The sequence below is a fragment of the Seriola lalandi genome, unplaced genomic scaffold, assembly GCF_002814215.2.
Source record: "Seriola lalandi dorsalis isolate HSWRI2012SDOR001 ecotype SW California unplaced genomic scaffold, Sedor1 jcf7180002054582, whole genome shotgun sequence".
Classification (NCBI taxonomy): Eukaryota; Metazoa; Chordata; class Actinopteri; order Carangiformes; family Carangidae; genus Seriola; species Seriola lalandi.
The window spans coordinates 2113654-2134901 of record NW_019525135.1 but is presented as its reverse complement, the minus strand read 5'-3'; the positions used below and the strand labels follow the sequence as shown (position 1 = coordinate 2134901).

The 21248-nt window shown below is 37.6% G+C and overlaps 1 protein-coding gene across 1 annotated transcript; it reads left to right on the top strand.

Annotated features, from left to right (window-relative positions):
* The first annotated feature begins 474 nt into the window (after positions 1-474).
* Positions 475-20943, top strand: suclg1 (succinate-CoA ligase GDP/ADP-forming subunit alph). The gene is made up of 9 exons (XM_023418524.2): positions 475-616; positions 3048-3148; positions 5877-5993; positions 6237-6449; positions 6988-7045; positions 7624-7707; positions 10446-10597; positions 15610-15798; positions 20521-20943. Exons 1-9 carry the CDS (start codon positions 583-585, stop codon positions 20545-20547), a joined length of 975 nt encoding a protein of 324 aa, XP_023274292.1. The 5' UTR covers positions 475-582; the 3' UTR covers positions 20548-20943.
* Positions 20944-21248: the final 305 nt, after the last annotated feature.

The following is a 21248-nucleotide window of genomic DNA, read 5'->3' as shown; positions in this document are numbered from 1 at the left end:
GGAAAATTAAAATTTAGAATATACAGTTAAAACTCAGGAGAAGGTTTTAAGAGGACCTTTTTCCACAATTCTTTCCAAGGTCAAGAATGAATTTGAATAAATCTGACCATTATTATTATTATTATTATTATTATTATTATTATTATTATTATTATTATTATTGTTGTTGTTGTTGTTGGTGGTGGTGGTGGTGGTGGTGGTGTTGGTGTTGTTGTTGTTGCTGTTAGCTAGGGGTATTCAGGGTGACATTTACTGAAATAATCCTGCTGTGCCCTCTAGTGCTGACAAAGCTTTCTTTCAAGTACTCTGTAGAGAACTTCAATACCCAGAAGTCCGTGTGAATTTATGCAGCCCACTATATTGCCCGGAAAAATTTCATTGCCGATATTTGTCTTATGTACTAAATTCACAGGTCATAAAAAACAATATTCAGACAACTTTAAGTAAATCTCAAATACCCGGAGTTCGTTATGAAACAAATATATTTTAAAGCTGATTCAAAAATCCACGGGGATATTCACAGTCAGCTAAAGTACGTCTGTCAGGTCTTCAGCCTCCGGTGTCATTGGTGAATGACCGAAGATGTCTCACAGCAGGTTGTTTGCCAGGCTGCTTTGTAAGTATTTTTAACAAATCATAGTTTTAATCACCTGGAATATCCCACAGTTTAGTTTATGTAACAGAAGTATATTCGTAGGGTCTGTGTTGTACATTAGCTGAGCTTTGCAGGGTCTCACTGTCTCTTGCACTGGCTAGCAAAGCTCCCCTGGGTTGGCTGTCAGTTAGCTTCAGGGCAACTTAGCCACATTAGCCTGCCGACCGAATATACTGGTAAAGCTAATTGACAGTTAGCCAGCCAGCAAGCTAACTAGCTAGCTTTGCGCTAACGTCCAACCGAAATCTAACTTTAACCCCCAGGCCAGGGCAAGTGTTGATCTTTGCCCTTGCATGTCCTCTCCACAAAATGTACCGTGTCCACTCACTCTGCCCCCGATGTTTTGTCAATTTACTTCTTGTTCAATTTTCACTCAGCAGTGACAGGAGGCAGCCAAAGTAGCGGTTGAGGTAGTGTGTCTCCAGCCTGTATGCTCGCAGCTCGCTGCATTACAGAGATTTGACATCTAAGCTTTTTTTTTTTTTTTAGATAGTGCTTTGAATAGAATGCAGTTGGTGTAATTGGTTTATATTAAGACTCAACGTTTGTTTAGTAACAGTAATTTTTTAGGACACTGAGCTTAAGTGAACTTTACACAGTGTCATTGATAAGTTGTTACTGAGGCACAGGAAGAAGACCAAAGTTCAGTCATTCAGGGGGAATAATGTTCATGTATGTCAGCCTTGTGTTGCACTCCTGTCAGACTGCACACAATGTGAAACCAAAGTATGTCATTTAGTCAAATCGTTGCTTAAAGTTGAGTCCTCTGAAAGAAGTTATTTTAGCTTTAACACCATACACATGGTCACATAGTCATCAAACTCTTTCTTCTATGCACTTTGTTTTCAATACCTGTATGTAGCTTTTATTTAATACCTTTTTCTTGCAGGGATGAGCTCATTTACATTTAATAAAGGGCAAATCTATTTGATTAATTTAATTGGCTTAAAGTTTTTGTGCACTTGTGAATCAGACTAGTGAACTGAATAGTAGCATTCAGCGTCCCCTTTGCTTTAGGTGTTTAAGGAGCAAACAGCCCCGTGTGACATTTGAAAAGCTAGAACCAGCAAATGTTTGGCCTTTTTGCTTAATACATTGATCAAACAATGAAATGATCATCAAAATTTTCATTTTCCACTTTCCTCTCTGTTGATTCAAGGATCAAGTATCTATCTATCGGAATTTACTTTGTAGTTTAAATTCTGTCCCCAATATGATGCATGCAAACATGTTCAAGTCACCGAAGCAGTGCTGCAAAGAAAGGCGGCTTTGGTTTAAAACCTATGAAACCACATTAAAGGCTCAGAGTAAACATCCGTCTAACCAGTTACTTTGTCTGTAGTATCTCATTGTGATGTTGTGAATGGTGCAGCAGCATGTTGCTAGTTGTATCTGTAATGTAAGGTTGTTATATAACACTCACTCTCACAGTAGAGTTAAAACTTGATAGAGCCTCCTCAATTGCACTTTGACCAGAATGTGTCTCGCTACTTGCTGTGTCTAAGACTTGGATTTGAAGACAGCTGTGTGACAATTCTGTCAGTCTGCCATGAAGTCATTTGATACAATGTCAAGGTTTTAAACACTGATTACTCCAGTTCAGAAGAATGTTGAAGGGCACCATTGCACTGTAGTGAAGCAGTAATATTCCACTTCAAAAAATATTGTTTTAAATACAGTACAGTTACCCAGCGATTTGCCAGTAGTGCCCTTTTTTGACATTAATAGCATTATCATACTCAGGAATCTTGGCGAGACCTTTGCAGTGAATGATAGCACAACACTTCCAATCAGTGTAATTAGACATAATGTGTTCTCGTGTCATATTTTCTTCAGTAGTTGACACTATAACAACTCCAATAAGCTGTAATAAGCAACCATCTCTAATTAAAAATTATGCGCGGCAAGAAAACCTAAGAGTGTTTGTGGTCACAGGTGCAGTAAAACTCAGCTGTCAAGTCTGAGAAAAATAAAAATTGTCACTGAGCAACAATAAATGATAGTTGCAGAAGCAAAGAAACTGTTTCCAAAACACTGCAAGGTCTACAGTAAAGGATCATTTCTTGGAAGAAAAATGAATAGACCACTCATGTTTTAACTTTACTCTATTCAATGTGAAAAGAAAGGTTCCCTTTTGTTGGAAATATAAGAGAAACAGTTTTTTGTTGAGTTTTTCCTCTTCAAAGCATATTAAATTAATATTAAAGAAAGCTTAATGTCTATTTTGCACATCTTAATGAATGGATAAAGGCTTTATATGCATGTAACAGGACAGGTATTGCCCTGCTTTTCTGTACACAAGTGGATAGGAAGATTTGATTGTTTAAGGTTTTGATGATTAATATTGATCTGTGTATTGTCACCTAAAATCAGTCTGTCTTTCTCCAATCAGTGCAGCAGAGTGGAGTCAGGCACTGTTATACTGGATCAAGAAAGAACCTCTACATCAGCAAGACTACCAAGGTCATCTGCCAAGGTTTCACAGGGAAGCAGGTTTGTACTGACAACTTATTACCATTAACATATTTTTTAATTATTGCTTCACATTGGATTAGGTAACTTTAATGTGACATCTCACAAACACACACAATTCCTCTTTTTCGGTGTCACATTCTTTCTGTATGAAGAACAAAAAGTCAGTTTGTTTGAACAAACAGTTCATTGTCCTATAATTCAAAGATTTTCTCAGATTCTCAGATTTCAGATTCATGATCTGTGTAAATGCTAAAAACCTGACCTTGGATCAGTTGATAGAGTTGTGATTTACTGCAGTTCACTGTTGTGAGAGTTTTTTGTTTGTTTGTTTTTTGTTTGTTTTTTTTGCTTTAAAGGTCTCTAAATCAGATTTGTTCTTGTTTTATTTCTGTAGATTTTTTTGGGTGGAAAAAAATAAACTTTCATTTTTACTTAAACTTCAGTTTTTTCCACATGACTACCCTTAGTCATTGTTTCAGTCAATAATAATAACTTTGTGTGACACATTGTTGATCCTTCCAGTTATTTTTCAAAGGTATGAAAAAGTGCAGGTGATTCACTTCAAACCACTTCCAGTCAAGGAGAATAAAAATCTTGGCAAGTCTGTTCAACAAGCCAGAAACACGGACTTTACAGATTTATGTCCCTCCCTCTGTCCTTGTGCACATTCCATTTTTCATCTTCCATTTTCTCTTCAACATAATAAAAGGTTGTTAAATATAGTTCCAGCGAACACTCTGGGTAATTAGAAAAGGATGAGGAATGAAGCAAGTGCTATTGAGTGCACATTTTCATGTCTTTCTGGCTTGATAAGCAAACCATTTTTCAAATTTATTGTCCCAACATTTGCGATAATAATGACTGGCAAAAACAGCAAAGTTAGCAGGGTGAAGGAGTACATTACATTTGGGGGAAAAATGCTGATTCATAGCTTCTAATTCCTCTTAATAGGCTAGTTATAATTTTTACATTAAGGTCATTTATTTGCACTTGTAGTTATGACCCTTGGCTACTTTATCTACATTGTTTCAGCATCTATTCAGCAATAATTAACTGACTGCAGACTGATAGGGCCTATGCAGCTGAAAATCAGTTCATACCACCTTCATACACTCATTCTGGGAAAGTACCATTGAGGTAATGATTTCACCCTCCAAAATACATTCTCCTCTCTTTACTGTTATAACCGCTTTATGTTGTTTTTTTTTTGTATCAAATGGGCCCTGGATGAAATATTTGTACCAAACACAGAACAGTATGAACTACAAGTACTAACACTTGGCTGATATTCGAAACACCAATATCATGTCTTTACGCATACTGTATGTGTTCTTCACATTTAGTTTTTCCATATACACTTTGTGTAGGCTTGTCCCAGCTCTTCATAGAAGTTTTATGTTGTTCAAACTGGGTGACATATTCAAACTTTAAACTGCATTTTGTCTGACATATTTGATATCTATGGGTTTTAACAAAGTCTGGCTGTACAGCATGAGTTTGTACTGATTTACCCCCCACCCCACCCCCGGTGGATTTGTGAGATGTAAAGGGGTAACAGTACAATTCACAATACAGGTTGACATATAGATAGATATATTGGATCTTTCTATATGTTTTCCAACAAGTAGCAAGAAATTGTCAGACAGAGATGCCAGAATATGTTTCAGGTAATTTAGAAAATGTGTCTCCATTACACCGTTCGTCCCCAGAGGGCACTGACGAATTTATTCTTCAAATGTAAAAGCTTTCCACTCAGTACCTAGATTACCCACAACTCTTAATTGTCTTAGCAAAAATGTTTATGTTATGAAATAAAGTTACAATTGGCTGATATATCTTATACATGACAGCGTATCACTGATGTATCACATTTATTGGTATCAGCCTCAAAAGTCCATTATTGATGAGGTTATAGTGTTGTGTGGTAAAGAATAATATGTTTGGAATAAAGTAAAACTACATCTATATATCTATCCTGTACCATTATTAGCATGGATACATCATGCATTCATAGTGTCTGTGTGCTTTATCACTTCCATTGGTGTTAACTGCCACCGCCCCAGATATATTAAGGTCCTTCCTTCTCCAAAAGTACAACACAAACTCACCAGATGTGCGTTAGAAACCAAAGCTCCAAAAACATGGGCACTGTGTTAGCATGGGGACTGTCTGAGGTTTAAATATGTTTCCCCTGACAAATTAAGAAAAGCATCTGAAATGCAAAATTAATTAACAAATTAGATGTGTTTCGGATTGGGTTGATGCAAATGAATCGACTTCATGACTGTCAGGAATAAAATCCTCCGACTGTGGCAGCCATTACAGGTTCCCTATTGCCTGCATGGAGGCGACAGTATGTCAGATATTTTCTTGTAAAGTATCTTTCTTTGGAGATATTTTTCAGTCACTGTTGGAGAATATCCAAAGCCGCTTTTGATTTGTTTTTTCAAATGTTCTGCAAGGAGATTAAACTAAGCTTACATCATTATTTATCTGTCAAGAGCATTTCGAGTCCCTCTCATTGAATATATTTACCCGTTGCTACATCCCTAGAAGAACCCAGCCTCACTTCTGTACCCATCCCTTTACTCAGAGACACAGGTGATTAATCCTGGATGGCAGCATATTTCCTCCTTCCTCTCTGTCTGTAATGATATCTCAAGGTTGACACTGCAGAAGTGGCTGTACCTTACTTCATTACACACTCGTACAGACACTGACTTCATCTTTCCCTCTTCCCTTATAGGGAACGTTTCACAGTCAGCAGTCTCTTGACTATGGCTCCCAGTTAGTTGGAGGTGTTTCCCCTGGCAAGGGTGGTAAGACGCACCTTGGCCTGCCAGTCTTCAACTCAGTCAAGGAGGTATGTATGGCTCCTTATCCCTCTGTGTTTGTGTCTGTTGTGTAAATATATAAATATATTAAAAGATAAAAACTGAACTATGTGATATGGAGCTGACAGATTTGCAGCAAATATCCTGTAAAAGACTGCAAAGCTTTTTACAGATGTTTTTTTTAAAGAAACATTAGGTGGCAGTATTTCATAAGTTTAAAATTTCCCTTTTTTTTTTTCTTTTCACCAATACCTTTTTATTCCTTACCTCAGGCAAAGGAGGGCACAGGGGCAGATGCCACTGTGATTTATGTACCTCCTCCGTTTGCGGCAGCAGCCATCATTGAGGCCATTGACGCAGAGATACCCCTGGTGGTGTGTATCACTGAGGGCATCCCCCAGCAGGACATGGTGAGAGTCAAACATAAGCTCCTGCGCCAGGGCACCACCCGCCTCATAGGCCCCAACTGCCCAGGAGTCATCAATGTAAGCTCACACACACTCTCTCGCTCTCTCTCACATACACAGACACACACACATTGATGCACATTTTGTTTTTGTTTTTTGTTGTTGTCTTGGCTGAGAGGGCCGAAAGCACAAGCTCCCTCTCAAGGGTCCAGGAATAATTCAAATTTAATGCATTAATATTCTGCTCAGTCAAACTAAAACCTTAAAGGAGCATGATTTTCTTATACTGTTGCTTTTATTTGTTTGTTTCTGTGTTGGTGGTCGCATTAATATTATTGTTTGGATTGAGTAATACTTTCTGGATTTTAGTGTCTAGCAAAGTTTGCATTTGGACCAAGAACAATTAAAGAAGTTATCCTTATTATACTATACTAAATTGTTCTTTTGCAAAGAGAAATATTTTGTTCAGTAAAGAAAAACAAGTTAAACAGGAGACTGAGTTTGAAGGTGAGGAGCTAGTGTTCACAGGAATAGTGAAGTTAAAAAAACAGAATCGTATGTGTGAATGTCACAGTAAATGGTCTTTAATTAAAGTTTAAAATGTATTCATTTGCAGCCTGGAGAATGCAAGATTGGGATCATGCCAGGCCACATTCACAAGAAAGGAAGAATTGGTGAGATTTCCTAATTTGTCTGTGAAATCGCACACTGTATATTCTTTGTAAGCATTTAATTTATACAGAACAGTATAAGTTGCTTTTTAAACGCTAAAAGTGATATAAGAATATTTGCTGAATGACAGCTTACAGGTTCCTTAAATGCTGACTGAGGTCCAACTAAAAAAGTGTGATGGAAAAGAAAAGGGAAAAAAAAAAACGTAAATCATACTAATATCTTCCCAAATCATTTTCTTATAGCACCGTACTTAAATCCTAGATGTAGCTTCTGCTGTTGACAGCTTGATAAGCAGTGTGTGCTGCTGCTGGCCAGTGAACCTTTACAGGAAGTCTGTTTGTATAGTAAATCGACTGCCATCATTTTCAAAGCTTACGCAGAACAGCTGTTACAGAACTCTGTTATGATGGTGATCTTTTTTCTTTTTGCTGTAACATTAACAACAATTCAGGTTGGACAGAAAAAGACAGCTGGATCTTATATCATTTTATCACCCTTGATTGCAGCAGTGGCTTAGTATGGTTATTACCAAAAAAATAAAAACATCAAAAAAATGTTTTCTCAATCTGTCTTTCAGGCATTGTGTCTAGATCCGGTACCCTGACATATGAGGCCGTGCACCAAACTACACAAGTGGGCCTGGGACAGTCTCTCTGCGTTGGTAAGATAGCAGTGATCTGTGGCATATTGAATTTAAATATAGCACACAGTGACACAGCTTTTAGTGTTATATCCAGACATTATTAACACAAGCAATCAGCTTGAAATAAAATAACCAAGTTTGCAAGAAACTTTGTATGACTTCGTGGGTTGTAGGAAAAAAAATTAGGAGATTTAGAAGACCTAAGACCTGAGTTACAAGACATAAAAAGAGACGCTGTACCAAAAGATGGGTGCTGTAATGTCTCTATACATTTTATCTTTAATGATTTCTCCAGAGATACAAACTTGTATGAGCATCTTCCTTGACTTCCTGGGAATTGTAGGGCGATCTACCTCATTCACCTTTCACTAAAACTCATTAGATGCTGATGCTGATGCAAGTCATTTTATGTCAAAAAAGCCACTTAGCAACTATCTGATCATTGCTTTGAATATCCCTCTCAGATCTGAACATTGAAGTTGTTGCTTTCTTTTTAAGGGCTCTATTGAGATTGAACAGGCACATTGAGTGGCAGATGGAAGTAGAAACTTTTTAAAATGTCTTTGTCCTCAAAATCTTGAAAAAAGTGAGTTTCGTCTCTGATCCGTGGTCAAGCTAATTTTTGTTCTCTTCACAAACCAAAGGGGGGGAAATTTGTGATTCTACATCGCGTAGTTGAAACTAGACGGTTTCAAAACTGAACGACCTTGCTACCTTGCTATATGATCATCCTCAATAGATGCATTTTGCTGCCTCTTGTTTTCCAAATCATGATCTTTTTTGATGCAATTGAACTTGAATGTCACAAAGCAGCTTATTTATTTGGTGTCAATGATTCTGCAAACAAAGCCTTAACATTATGAAACACTGGGAAATAGAGGTTGTTTTTTTAATGTTTCAAAAGCTGTTAGATTCATGCCAGGTTTTGCTGTATGATTTCCAGGTAATAGTCATTTCTGCAGCTCCCAAGTACAGATGTGGAACTTACCATTACTGCCTGTTATTACCTTGTTTTTCTTCCCCACGAGTTCTCACAGTCGTATTTCTGTAATTTACTGTCTTCGACTGTGGATTAGTAATACATCCAGCTTCATAGCACAGCTTGCAGCTGAGATATTATTATGTTTGATTGATTATTGATGTTATTATGGTACAATCTTTGTTGCTGCCTTCAAAAACAAATTTAACTAAATTATATATTCATCAATCTTATACCAGCTTGTTGTCATTCTCACCTAACTGTACCATTATACCTAACTCTATTAGGTCTTGGCTACACAGCAAATATAAGATTAACTCTTTTTTAGAAGAAAAAATTATTTTCACTGACTTATTTGCCACCAGAGAATCTGTATTAAAGAGCTGGTTGGACACCCGAATTAACTGAAAAACAACCTGACTTCATTATTATTAAGACATTTTAATTACGAGTGTCTTCTAGCCAGACTTCATGCAGCCAGCGCCGCAACAGTATTAAATATTGTAGAGTTCATTAAGGGGGTTTATTAGTGGTTCTGCTAGCAACTTCTTAAATCTGAGAATGACCTAGGGGCTACAGCAAATTATACTTAGTACAATATTTAATATCACTGTCATCATTGTTGCTAGTAATGTGGTTCTCTTTTATTATTATTCATGTAATCTTTTTTTCTTTGTGTTGGCCAGGTTTTTTAATGGTTTGAATATAAATTTAGGTGACATTTTGTCTGTGAAGATTTGTCTTGCAAAGGTTTTGCCCACGCTTTTATAGATCCTGGTGTAATTTTCTGTGGAAATGATTCTAAAAAAATATTATTGGGCTCTTCTGTTTTGGAAAAGCTTCATAAGTCATGGTCCTTGGGTATGAAAGGAAAGGCATCATTAAACTACCATGCAGAGATAAAAGTGGTTTGGCACAGTTATCCCATTAAACAAACTTTGTGAAGAGACTTTGAAGTAAAATTGAAAAATGGTGTTCATTTAACCTCAGTCCGATTTAACTTCTAACAAAATGCGGATCATCTACAGTGATTTGGGAAAGTATTCCAACTCCTTCACTTTTTCACACAACACACTGATTAAATTTAAAGTGGCTACAATCAGCATTTTTATCTCAACAATAAATAATGTGATTATTTGTATGTGAACCCCACAGAAAATTATCACCTTACTCTGTAGCTCCCCTCACCCCTTTCTTTCAGCTAATTGTTTTGGTTGTGCAGGCCACAACTGTCCTGCCCCGATTCACTTTCCCAACTCTCATAGAGTCGTTTACAGATGTAGTTGTTAAACAGCAAAACCCTGTTCGCCACCAAGCTGCAGACATACACCATCACAGGCCGGATGGTAAACATAGTGGAGCATTTAGCAGCTGAAGAGCCTGACATTTCCCTCAGGAGTTAGTGAAGACCAAAACAGACATAAAATGTAGGATTTGCATTTGGCAGGACACCAGAAACTGGTGTTGACTTCCAATAGATCCTAATGTTGGGTAAAAGGGAATAAAAAATTAGATATGAGATACACTACAATCATTCTCAAACCAAATAAGTTTGGAAACATTTAATTTGCTCATGGAACAATTGATGAGCCCAGTGAACACCTGTGAACAGTCTCAGTGCTGATCATCAGACCATATTGACATTCAACCTGCTTTTTATTCTGTCCTCAGGCTGAACAGCCATGTGCCATACTTAAATATTCACATTTATCTTTCCTTTCCTTTATCCTTTGAGAGTCTTAAGTATACAACAAGGGTTTGCTTTGTCTCCTGCAAGGTATTGGCGGCGATCCATTCAATGGAACAAACTTCATAGACTGTCTGGAGGTGTTCCTGCAGGATCCCAAGACAGAGGGCATCATCCTTATTGGAGAAATCGGGGGCAATGCAGAGGAGAATGCAGCAGAGTACCTCAAACAGCACAACTCTGTAAGGAAATAACACACTGGACACCCATTATTTCACTTCACTCTCCTTGTAATATCCTCTGCTACAGCGCATCACCTCAGCAGATATATCTGTTCGTATAAAAAATGTATCCTTTTCTGAATTAGCTCTTAGTCATGCCCTTTCAAATCTATGAGTTGCAGTGAACACTGGAATCCATCGTACAATGAGAACAAGGTGGAACTGTGAAAGTGCCCTTTCTTTTTGATCACAGCCTCAGGCTTTCCCTCTGTGCTTTTGGCGCCTGTGTGATTTGTGTGATAAAGAGTGGTAGATGGGACTCAGGTATGATTCACAGGGCATGTTCTAGAAATGTGCAGTGTTTATGAGCAGTGAACCTGTTTGTGATGCCCGCATGTTATAAAGAGCAGTGTGGTGATGATTGGCTTAAGGAGCCAAGTGGCTGAGAACTTGTAACTGACATTTTTAACTTCACCAGGCCTGTACTTGGTATTTTGCTCCTTGCCAATGACTTTTAATCTGTTAATTTTTCAGTGTGTATGTGTTTGTTTCTGTATATGTGTGCGTGTGCTTATAGTGCTCCTGAGCTGAGAAATGGATTTGATTTGCCCTCGGCTGCTTTAATGCATGCAAATCTCCCGCTAGCGTCTCAAGAGAATAACTTCTCTCACTCGACAAATAAAGTACAAACACCGCCACCACACACCACCCCCACTCACCCACCCAATCACCCAGAGTGTTGACAGCGAGGGGCAGTTCAAATGAAACGCATGCATGAAAAAGCCCAGCAGAGCGTGGGAGTAAGCTGCAGATCTTCCGTTGAAAGTCAATTGTGTAGAACATCGTACATAAAATAGCGTGCTTGGACCAAATTTTTTATAGAGAAAGCTCAAAAGAGGACAGGAGACATTGTTTTCACTTCATGGAAAACTTAACTTTTCTTGATTTGAATACATTTGAATTCAAGTCTCCAATACACTAACCTAGGGCAGGTCCCACATATGAATATTGTATTAACGTGAAGCACAGTGTCACTGTAAATGAGCATAATGAAATCTCCCCAAAAAAAAAAAAAGAACTCAAATTGATGATAGATTCTTTCTGTACTCTGATGATCAAGAAGATTTAGCTAACTCATGAGTTTCTCCATGAGTTATTCAGAGAATTGAACAGTTGTAAAGATAAACCTTACAGATAAACCGATATGTTACCTGTGATATGAATTTATAGCCGTGAGCTGACAGAAGAAATCAGTCTGCATGTTGTACAATCATGTATTATAAAACACTTTACTCTGGGCTGTTATGAAAACAAATTCTCACCTTGTAGTGCTTTATTGATAACAACTGCTTAAGAACAGTTGCTTAAGAATTGTTTACCAATCTTTTAAATCTTTAAAGCCTCTAAAAACTTGTCTTTAAATCCTAAATGTTTCTCTAAGACATTAAATATTCATGAATGAAGAGATGCAATGATTAGTCACCTAATTGATAAGTCGATCAACCGAAAATGAACTCAACTGCAGTCGTTTAATACATCTTTTTAAGCAAAAATGGCAAAATATTTGCAGCCTCCAGCTTCTCTCGCATTTGATGCTTCTCTTTGTCAACTGGTGGTAAAATGAATATCTTTATTTTTTCAGTGTTGGTCAGACAAACCTAGTGTTAGTCTGCTGGAAATTTTAACTGGCATTTTTCCCTATTTACTGTCATTTTATAGACAAAATGATTAATCAAAAAAAATAATCGGCAGATTATCAATAATGAAAATGAGATTAATCGTTAGTTGTAGCCTTCAAATATACAACAATCAAAGTTTTGGGGAAACAACATTCTTAGTCATTATTTAATCAGAGTTTAATTCTCAAAAAGTGAGATAATCGGCTTCATCACGACTGTGTGGGTGTGGTGTGACCAGATTTGATTGACGGTGGCCTGGCAACATAAGCAAGCAACTCGCCAACTAACTGGTTCTAGACCTGTGAATTTCCACCCACACCTCAGATTTAAGTGATTTAAATAGGTCTGGTGGTCTGCCCACTGAAGACTATTTGTGTCAGTAGAAGGGTATAACCAACCAATCAGAGTTTAGTGGGTGGGATTAAAATTTTGACACCTTCTCCCTTCATAGCTAGCTGCCTACTTGGCTACGTCCATGTAACGTGTCTACAAACACAGTGGCAGCATGAGATTACAGCAGCTGCAAAGGTGGTTGTTAGTTAGTTGTTGATTTAAAGAAATAACTTTGAAATCAACCTCTTTCTTTAATATTTGTTTTTAAAAAAAGGGCAGCTTCCATGTTGACTGAAAAATATCCGGTAGGCTGGATAAGTCCATGCTAAATTTCAAGCGTCATAGCAAAGGGTCTAAATACTTATGTCCATGTGATTTTTCCGTTTTTTCGTTTTTAGTGAATTCGTAAAAAAATCAAAAATTCTGTTTTCACTTTGTCATTATGACTTATTGAGTGTAGATGTATGAGGGGAAAATTTTTTTTATTTTATTTTAACATAAGGCTGCAACATAACAAAATGTGACAAGATGTAAGCGGTCTAAAAACCCCCTTAATGCACTGTAATAAACTGCCAACTGAGTGTATATGAAATCACCTGTTTCCAACTTAAAAACAGTGAGAGGAACACAGACGCAACAGTAAAGACATTAATATCTCATGTGAAATAAACAAGACTGTTCAAACCTCGGCACAAAATTGTGTTGAAGTAGGACCACATCACTCATTGTAAGAAGTTAATTTAGAAAATAGTTTTTTTTAAGATGCTTGACGCTTCACATTAACTTGACAAATTCTGCCACACTGGACACATTTAGTATCGAATGCTCAGTGAAATTAAAGGTCCAATGTCATGATTGATTTGTGTCATGCAACATTAAATATATTGAACTCCTATTTGAGAAAGACACATTATACCAGAAAGGTGAGGAAGTATTGATTTGAGTATCCATCAATGTTACAGCTGAGTTACTGCAGACCGTTTATCTACTGACACCTTAATTCTGTAAAATTCAAGAAAACAAGCTTATATTTCCCACCAGCTTCTGCTGTCAGATTTTATGATGCAGGACATATTTCAGGGTTCAGTCTTCATCAGTGTCTGCGAGGCTTGCCAACATAATATGGTGTTAAGAAGTCACCTGTATCAAAGGTATGCCTATCATTACCAGAGCTTCACAAGCTTTCTGCAGTCAGAAATAGGTATTACACAGAAAAACCATATTATAATTTGCTTCATGCATATCAAGTAGGTTGGAGTATTTGGCACCTAAGCTACCGTGGAGGTTTACTGATTTTCTTTTTTTTTTTTTTTTTTCTATTTCAGCCTCTTGACTTTTAGCCCAGCCTGTCTCCACTGAGCTTAGCTAAACCCCTTGTAATTCTGTAGAAACAACACTGAAAACTAACGCAGGCTGTAGTTTGGAGGAAGCCTGAGGTAAAAAAAAAAAAAAAAAAAAAAAAAAAGTGTCAGTTGGCTCCATGTGCACGCGCACATGCCAGTTTTATTCATGCCTACCTGTCATATTTATAGGGGTGTGTAATTGTCTCACTTTGGCTTTTTAAGCTCGTGAATACAATTCCTCACCTTGGAGCAGGCTGTTTTGTGTTTATAGAACAAAGCCCTCAACCAGTCGCTCTAGCAGAGGTGGGGGAACTACCCTATTTGTCTCATAATTAAGGTAATATATCTGAACTGCTAACAGTAGAAGACAAAAGACGGGTAGAGCGAATAGTGGTATGACTCCCCTCCCTGTATGCATTGTTAGTACTTAGTATCCAGGGAGGCAGGGATTAATAGAGTAATTAAACCCCCTTTCGTTTGAGGTAGATTTAAAACTTGATTCACATGAGGGTGGTTTGTTTATTCTGAACGTGATTTGACTTCTGAATACTGAGTCGGGTTTGGTGCTAATTTGTTTTGTGCTTACATTTTTCAACGCACAGAACAGATGCTTGTCACATATTTAGAGCACTTTAAAGAGATATTCCTTCTCTCTCTCCATTTCCCTGTTAACTGTGTAAGTGTTAATGTCTCATTAGCAGTGCACTTCTAGCCAAGGTCCTCAACATTTCCCTGGCTGATATATGTCCTGCTAGTCTTAATTATCAAAAGTCATCTCCAGTTTATATTAGTGGCTGCCATCTTGTTCCTGCCAGTGTCAGGGTTGAATTCGGAGCTGAAATGGCAGGAGGAGTGGGTGTCTTTGAAGGACCTCGCTGTGTTGCTTTGGCTGTTGAGCATGCCACATTCACTCTCTGAAAGCAGTCTGCCAGATGAGCCACAGCCTTCTGTTGAAAACCCAGGACTGTGTGTGTGTGTGTGTGCGCGCACAAAGCCGTCCTCTACAATTATATTGTTATTCCTAACTATGAAATATTAGCTGCTGTACGTGTGTGTGCGTGCGCACACACACACACACACACACACACACACACACACACACGCACGCACACACTGTCCGTCCCTCTCTCTGGTAATGATGTTATTGCTGAAGATGAAATATTAGCTCTCTTCACCTTGGAAATGATCTTAACTGTTGAACGTAACATCCATCAATGAGCAAGCAGCATAGACAGGCACTGAGCTAATCAGTGCCTGCATGACTAATTACCATCTCAGAAATGAGATGATATGAAATGGCAGGAGCCTGAGCCTCTATCTGGTCATACACCAGCCCATGCAATTAAATGACTTGATTGACCCTTTGTTTTAATAATGCAGGCTGAGACTGAGATGGCTGGTTAGACAAGCCTGTTATCATGGGGGCACTGTAATAGGAGGACATGGAGTGTTTCATTTCTAATGAATGAATAAAATGCAGGTGCAGAAAATGTATTCTCCCTATTATTGTACATTCACCTCCCTTGTTTTGACTCTTTCCTCCTCCTTGTAACAACTTTGTTGTTTTGCTAACTCTACTCAAATCTTCAAACTTTCCCTTGAGTCTATCCTCCTTTTCCATTATTTTTCACCATATTTTACACTCATATTTTTCTGTCTCTCCCTCTTCTATGTCCAGGGTGCTAGTTCAAAGCCTGTGGTGTCTTTCATCGCGGGGCTAACTGCTCCTCCCGGCCGTAGGATGGGCCACGCCGGCGCCATTATTGCCGGTGGAAAGGGAGGAGCCAAAGAGAAGATAGCAGCCCTCCAGTCAGCTGGAGTTGTAGTCAGCATGTCCCCAGCCCAGCTCGGCAGTACTATGTTCAAGGTGAGTCCTTTCTTCCAGCCAGACATTATCATGGACAAGGACAATAATAATAATTATGATAATGTGATAGTGTTTTGATGGGGTGTGCAAGAGGACAGGAATACATATTGAAGTTTACAGTATAGTTGTAGCGTATAATCTTTAAAAGCTTTACCTAAAAAATCATTTATAGCAATATTCAGTACTTCAGTTCAAAAAATGCTCATAAATGACATTTTGCAGACAGGTGTTATTCCAGTCTCATTCAGAATTAAGTAATTGTTTTTAAGTCTTTGACATTTTACTGGCATGATGTAATAAAGCACTCGTTTTACCTTGCTTAACTCCTCGGTACAGTGCAGACCTTGCTACGTTACATGAATAAGTTTCAGCGCTCTCTTCTTTTTACGCCCTGGAGGAAATAAATCTTCAGTTTTGTTTTGTTTTTGTCATCTTTCAAGATGACTTTTAGCTAAAGTTATGGTGAAATTCCCTTTCAGACAGCACTAATAATGTGTCACCTGACCTGAATACTGTGCACTGATTCACTGATTGAATATATCGGGTCATGTTCAGGAACAGCACTGGCGTTTCCATCAGCCCAACTCTAATCTGAATAAAATGGTTGCAAACATTTAGATCTATGGCTGAATGAAAAAAACAAAAAAACATTGACATGTAGATAGGCCAGAAAAGTCATGCATTTCCCTGAGGGACTTTTGTTTTGAATTGTCACTAGACATAAACTTTAAAAATGCTCAACCACAAGCTAACTCTCTCAAAAAAATATTTCAACTCATTCTAAAACATAATCCAGAATATATTACATTCATAAATCATTTTTACTCTGACTACTCCGTCTTTTCTTGACCCTGGCTTTAGTCTTCATTTTTTGTTGTGTTGCTGTCCAATTCAAATGTACCATAATGTTGGCTTGAGATAATTAGAAATAGAACTTGATAACAAACAAATATCCAAATATACAATTCTTTGCTTCTTTTATATATTAAAAAAAAATGTATTTACTTATGCTTTTAAGAATAGTAGACAAATAAACAATTACTAAGGTCATGTTTCAGTTATACAGATAAATATGCAAGCTAATAAAAGCTGAAAGCCAAGTTAGCTAATGAGGAGGTAATATAATCACATTGTAATAACACTGTAATAATATTTGTCTTTTGGCCCCACAACAAAATATCTTGTGATGCTGGTCACTGGTAGCACCATCGTTCATCATGGAACAGTTACAAATATGAGAAGGTTTACTGGGAACAGGAATTACATTTTTTTTTCTGGGAGTAGCAAGGTCGAGATTGAACTTTTACTGTATGCCGTAAAGGAAGGCGGAAGGCAGAAGAGAAGGGCAGAAATTAATAAATGCGTGTTGACAGTGGCTGAGTTGGCGCCACTGCCTCTTTATTTCAATTTATCTCTAGGGAAGCACTGTTAACAAGATGTATAAAAAGTGAAAGCATGTATTACACCCATTCATCATCTTATACTTTCATTACCACTGCTGGCACTACTGCACGCGAATATAGATTTACACGTGTTTTTTTTTTGTTTTTTTTTCCCCCAAAGTTCAATTCATAATCATTGTGTGTAATGATGAAAAACGTGCTACGCGGTTGCTCATTTTGCTGCACATTGTGTTCATACATCTCTGTTAATCTCATTGACCGCTGTAATAGAAGTAATAACACGTAAGAGAGGCAAGTAGACATAATGCTTTGGGTGTGGGAAACAATGACGACCCCAGTCGCAGCTGTTCAGGTCGTGGAGAGCATCTCTGCTGCTCCTGACCTCCATGAGCCTCGACATGAGTGTTGAAAAACATGAATTTGCAAAAGTGGATACATGCGTCATCATGTTAAATTAGAGCTTCATGAATTATGCATATTGCTGCAGCAGATGTTTTTATGCTAAAAACATGATAAGCTGAACAGAACGACTTGTCTAGATTTATATTCTGTCAAGTTTCTGCATCTAATGTGTATTTGGAATCAAAAAAGATGTATGCTGCATTTTGACATGTTATCAGTAAAATGAAATGGCAGTAGTAATGCTCTCACTTCCAAGTGGTACATGATCAAATGGAACAAACACAGCTGAAGACGCTTTTGTCCTCAGTTACATAAGCCCATCCTGACACATTATTCATCATAATAATAATTACAGATACACACTATCAATTCCGTGGTAGCATAAACAGGATGCAGCATGTTGGTATCATTACTACTGTCTGTTAAAATGATAACGTTTTCATTTCTAGCCATTTGACAATTTGCTGGAAGTAAAATATGGCAAGCCAAATGATGTTTAGTTTTTTCTTTATCCAAACTAAGTGCTGTCTAAAGCACATCTAGAAGACAGGTACATAGAATAATGAAAGCATGAATTAATAGTTCAATACTGAGTTTATTAGAAATATGTTTCAGTCATCCCTAGAGAACAGATAATGTATAATAAGATGTTTTTTTATCAACAGGAGTTTAAACAAGTTCAGACAACCAGTTCATATCTGACATCTAACACGAAAATATCTTCGTAACAGTAATACATTTAAAGTTTGGTTGTAAATATATTTTCATTTCCTATCCTTATCTATTTATTACTAATTCTGTTTTTAGATTTATATTTAATATGAATCTTGACTTGTTTCTTCTTAATCGCAGACTAAGGATGTTTTTGTTTCAATTACTGATGTTGTAGTGGTCTCCAATGTTGATTGGCTATTGCATCTTCTGGCTTTATTATAAAGATATTGCTGTTTTTAATATAGTGAATATGATACTTGATGAAGGCCCATGACTGAATCATTGTATTTATAATAAGACATTGTGAAAGATTTTCAAACTATTGTTTTCTGTTTTAGCTTCACAAAATAGATATTAGTTATTAGTTAGTTATTCTTATTTGCCTTTATAATATTAAATATTCATGACTGATCAAATAACAGTCTAGACAGGACTTTAACTATAAGCAAATAACTCACCAACAGTCATCATATTCTGGTACTAATATTGCTGAACCATGGAGGTCCATGACATTATCTTTTTCCAGTTAAGCCTTGCCCTCTTCAAACCAGTAAGAAAAACATGGATACACAGATTAAATTACAGAAAATATCTTAATAAAATAACCCCAACAGTGATCATGTATGTCCTCGGAATGATATCCATTGAGAAAATATGCGTTCCGGGCCTTTTTCAATTTAAAAACTGTAAGTTGAAGCAAAATTAAATATGCAATGCTTGCAGTGATATCCAAAGGAAGTTTCAATGCCACTGGTGCAAAAACAAGATATCAGAAAACATATGTTTATCTGAGAAGGACCTAATTCATATGCAAGAAGGAATAATTATGACCTTTTACTTGTTTACAAAATATCTGGAACACATAATCACAGCAGCAGATAGCATTATCCTATCCTACTCGATATTCATGCATGCACATGTTTACAGATATGTGTAGACAAACTGAGGCATTTAATCTCCAGTTTCTGTTGCTTCAATAAATTCCAAACTCCAAAAAGTTGACGGCAGCTCACAGACCATATTTACGACGCTTGCACTCCTCATACATCTGGCCTCAGGTGTGTCAAAGCTGTTGTCATTGCTAGCTTGTAAATGCCTTGCTGTTCGCTCACATCATGTTTTCCTTTGCTCTCCTCACTTTGAATCCAGATGTATTTTCAATCGTCCCTTTTGACTGGCAACCTTTACTTTTCTCATTTTACTCCCCCGCTTCCTCTTGAGTTGTCTTGTCAAGTGTCTGAGTCTGTCTCACACAAAGTCTTTTTTTTCTCGCTCTTTCTCTGACACAAACCACTCTAGCTTTACCTTGGTGCGATCATTCCTGTATTGTACTCTTGAGTTACTGTCTGCTGCTGTGAACCAACAGCCACCTCCCGCCTCCCTTTTATCATGCCACTCTTTCCTTCCCATTAGTCTTTCTTTGTCCTCACACTTCCTACGGCTTTGTCCCTAATTAGTGATCCCTTTGCCACTCCCTCCTTTAACCCACCTCATCTGTAAAGCAAAAATCTAATAAACTAGCCACAACTCTCCAATCCACCCAACTGTCAAAATGTCTCCTCCTTTATCTCGTCCTTCCCAGAGAGTCAGGCTTAGGGAGAATATTTTCTCCTCAAGGTGGCAGTAAACCTTCAGGTATCCACAAGCCAAAGGGGAATGAGCCAACATGTGCATGAGTACTTGTGTGTTCTGTAGACCTGATAAATGACATTTGCATTAAGTTCCTTTCCCCCCAGTGGAATGGAAAATTCTCAGGGAACGACATATTCTATCATCCCACAATTTGTGTGATATTTCCCAAATTGAATATGTAAATAGCTACATCCTTTTTAATGGCCAACATAATGCTTCCTCATTTATAGTCACATGGTTGGACTGTGCTGATAAACAGAAACTATAACCACACATAAATCAGATTTCTGCAGATGTGTAGCGCGTATCAATCACAGGAAGTGAGCTGTTTTAATGTTGACAACTGGAACCCACTGACACTTACGCGCTACATGATGTGCACTCTCCGGGAAAAACAACAGGCTCTCCAAAGCTCGCGCCGCCTCTATTTCCCCCCTCAACAGCTGATCTAAAACACAGGATCAAAACAGAGCTGTGTGAATTTTACATGAATAAATCATTCACTTCTGTCTATCTCACTTCATATCACTTTGTTTCTTTTCTTCTTCCTCTCTGTTGTCCATCTCTGTAGGAGTTCGAGAAGAGGAAGATGTTGTAAATTGTGCGAGAAGACACCAAACCTTTTACCCCCTGCTCCAAAATTGAGATGAACAGCCTGATTCTGGAGGTGGATATGCCCTACAGGATCTGTAAACCCTGATTATTTCAACTACAACGCGCACATACAGTATTTATATTGTAATTTCTGCCATGAACTTGTACCTTGCACATAATGAAAGAATAAAACATAGTGTCTTAATGGTATCCTAAAGAACTCATTGTACACAATGTGAAAGCTTTATAGATGTTTTTTCTTCCCCCACATAATGCCGACAGCTGAAGTATGCCATGGTAACCTTGGTGATCTGTCGTTCTGTTATACTCCTTCTGTAAGACATATTCCATCACGCATTTCACTGGCTGTCTACCTGAATAAGAAATATTTCTCATATCATTTCCTTGCCGTGTTGTGTCTATAATTTCTTCACGTGGCACTTTTGAGAAACTGTTGTGTTCTCATTATAGAGCAAGCTCCTCTTTCCCCACGTTTCTACCTTTTTGAAGTAACATAAAGAGCATAAAACTCTACATGTATAAGAGAACAGACAGGGATACAAAAGATATCAAATGGGCATGATGTTTACAAGCTTTCCGACACAACCTGTTCCAGATACATATTATATGCCCAGAATCAATTACCAGGTGAGGGATCAAGATGAAAGCGCTTTTAAGCTATACATCTTGCGTTTTCTGAAAACT

What these genes read in the sequence shown, in the direction of transcription:
- suclg1 (XM_023418524.2), top strand. Translation starts at nt 583, where the DNA reads ATGTCTCACAGCAGGTTGTTTGCCAGGCTGCTTT. An exon ending in GTTGTTTGCCAGGCTGCTTT is followed by an intron (nt 617 to 3,047) that starts GTAAGTATTTTT and finishes TTCTCCAATCAG; the next exon opens with TGCAGCAGAGTGGAGTCAGG. An exon ending in TCTTCAACTCAGTCAAGGAG is followed by an intron (nt 5,994 to 6,236) that starts GTATGTATGGCT and finishes TCCTTACCTCAG; the next exon opens with GCAAAGGAGGGCACAGGGGC.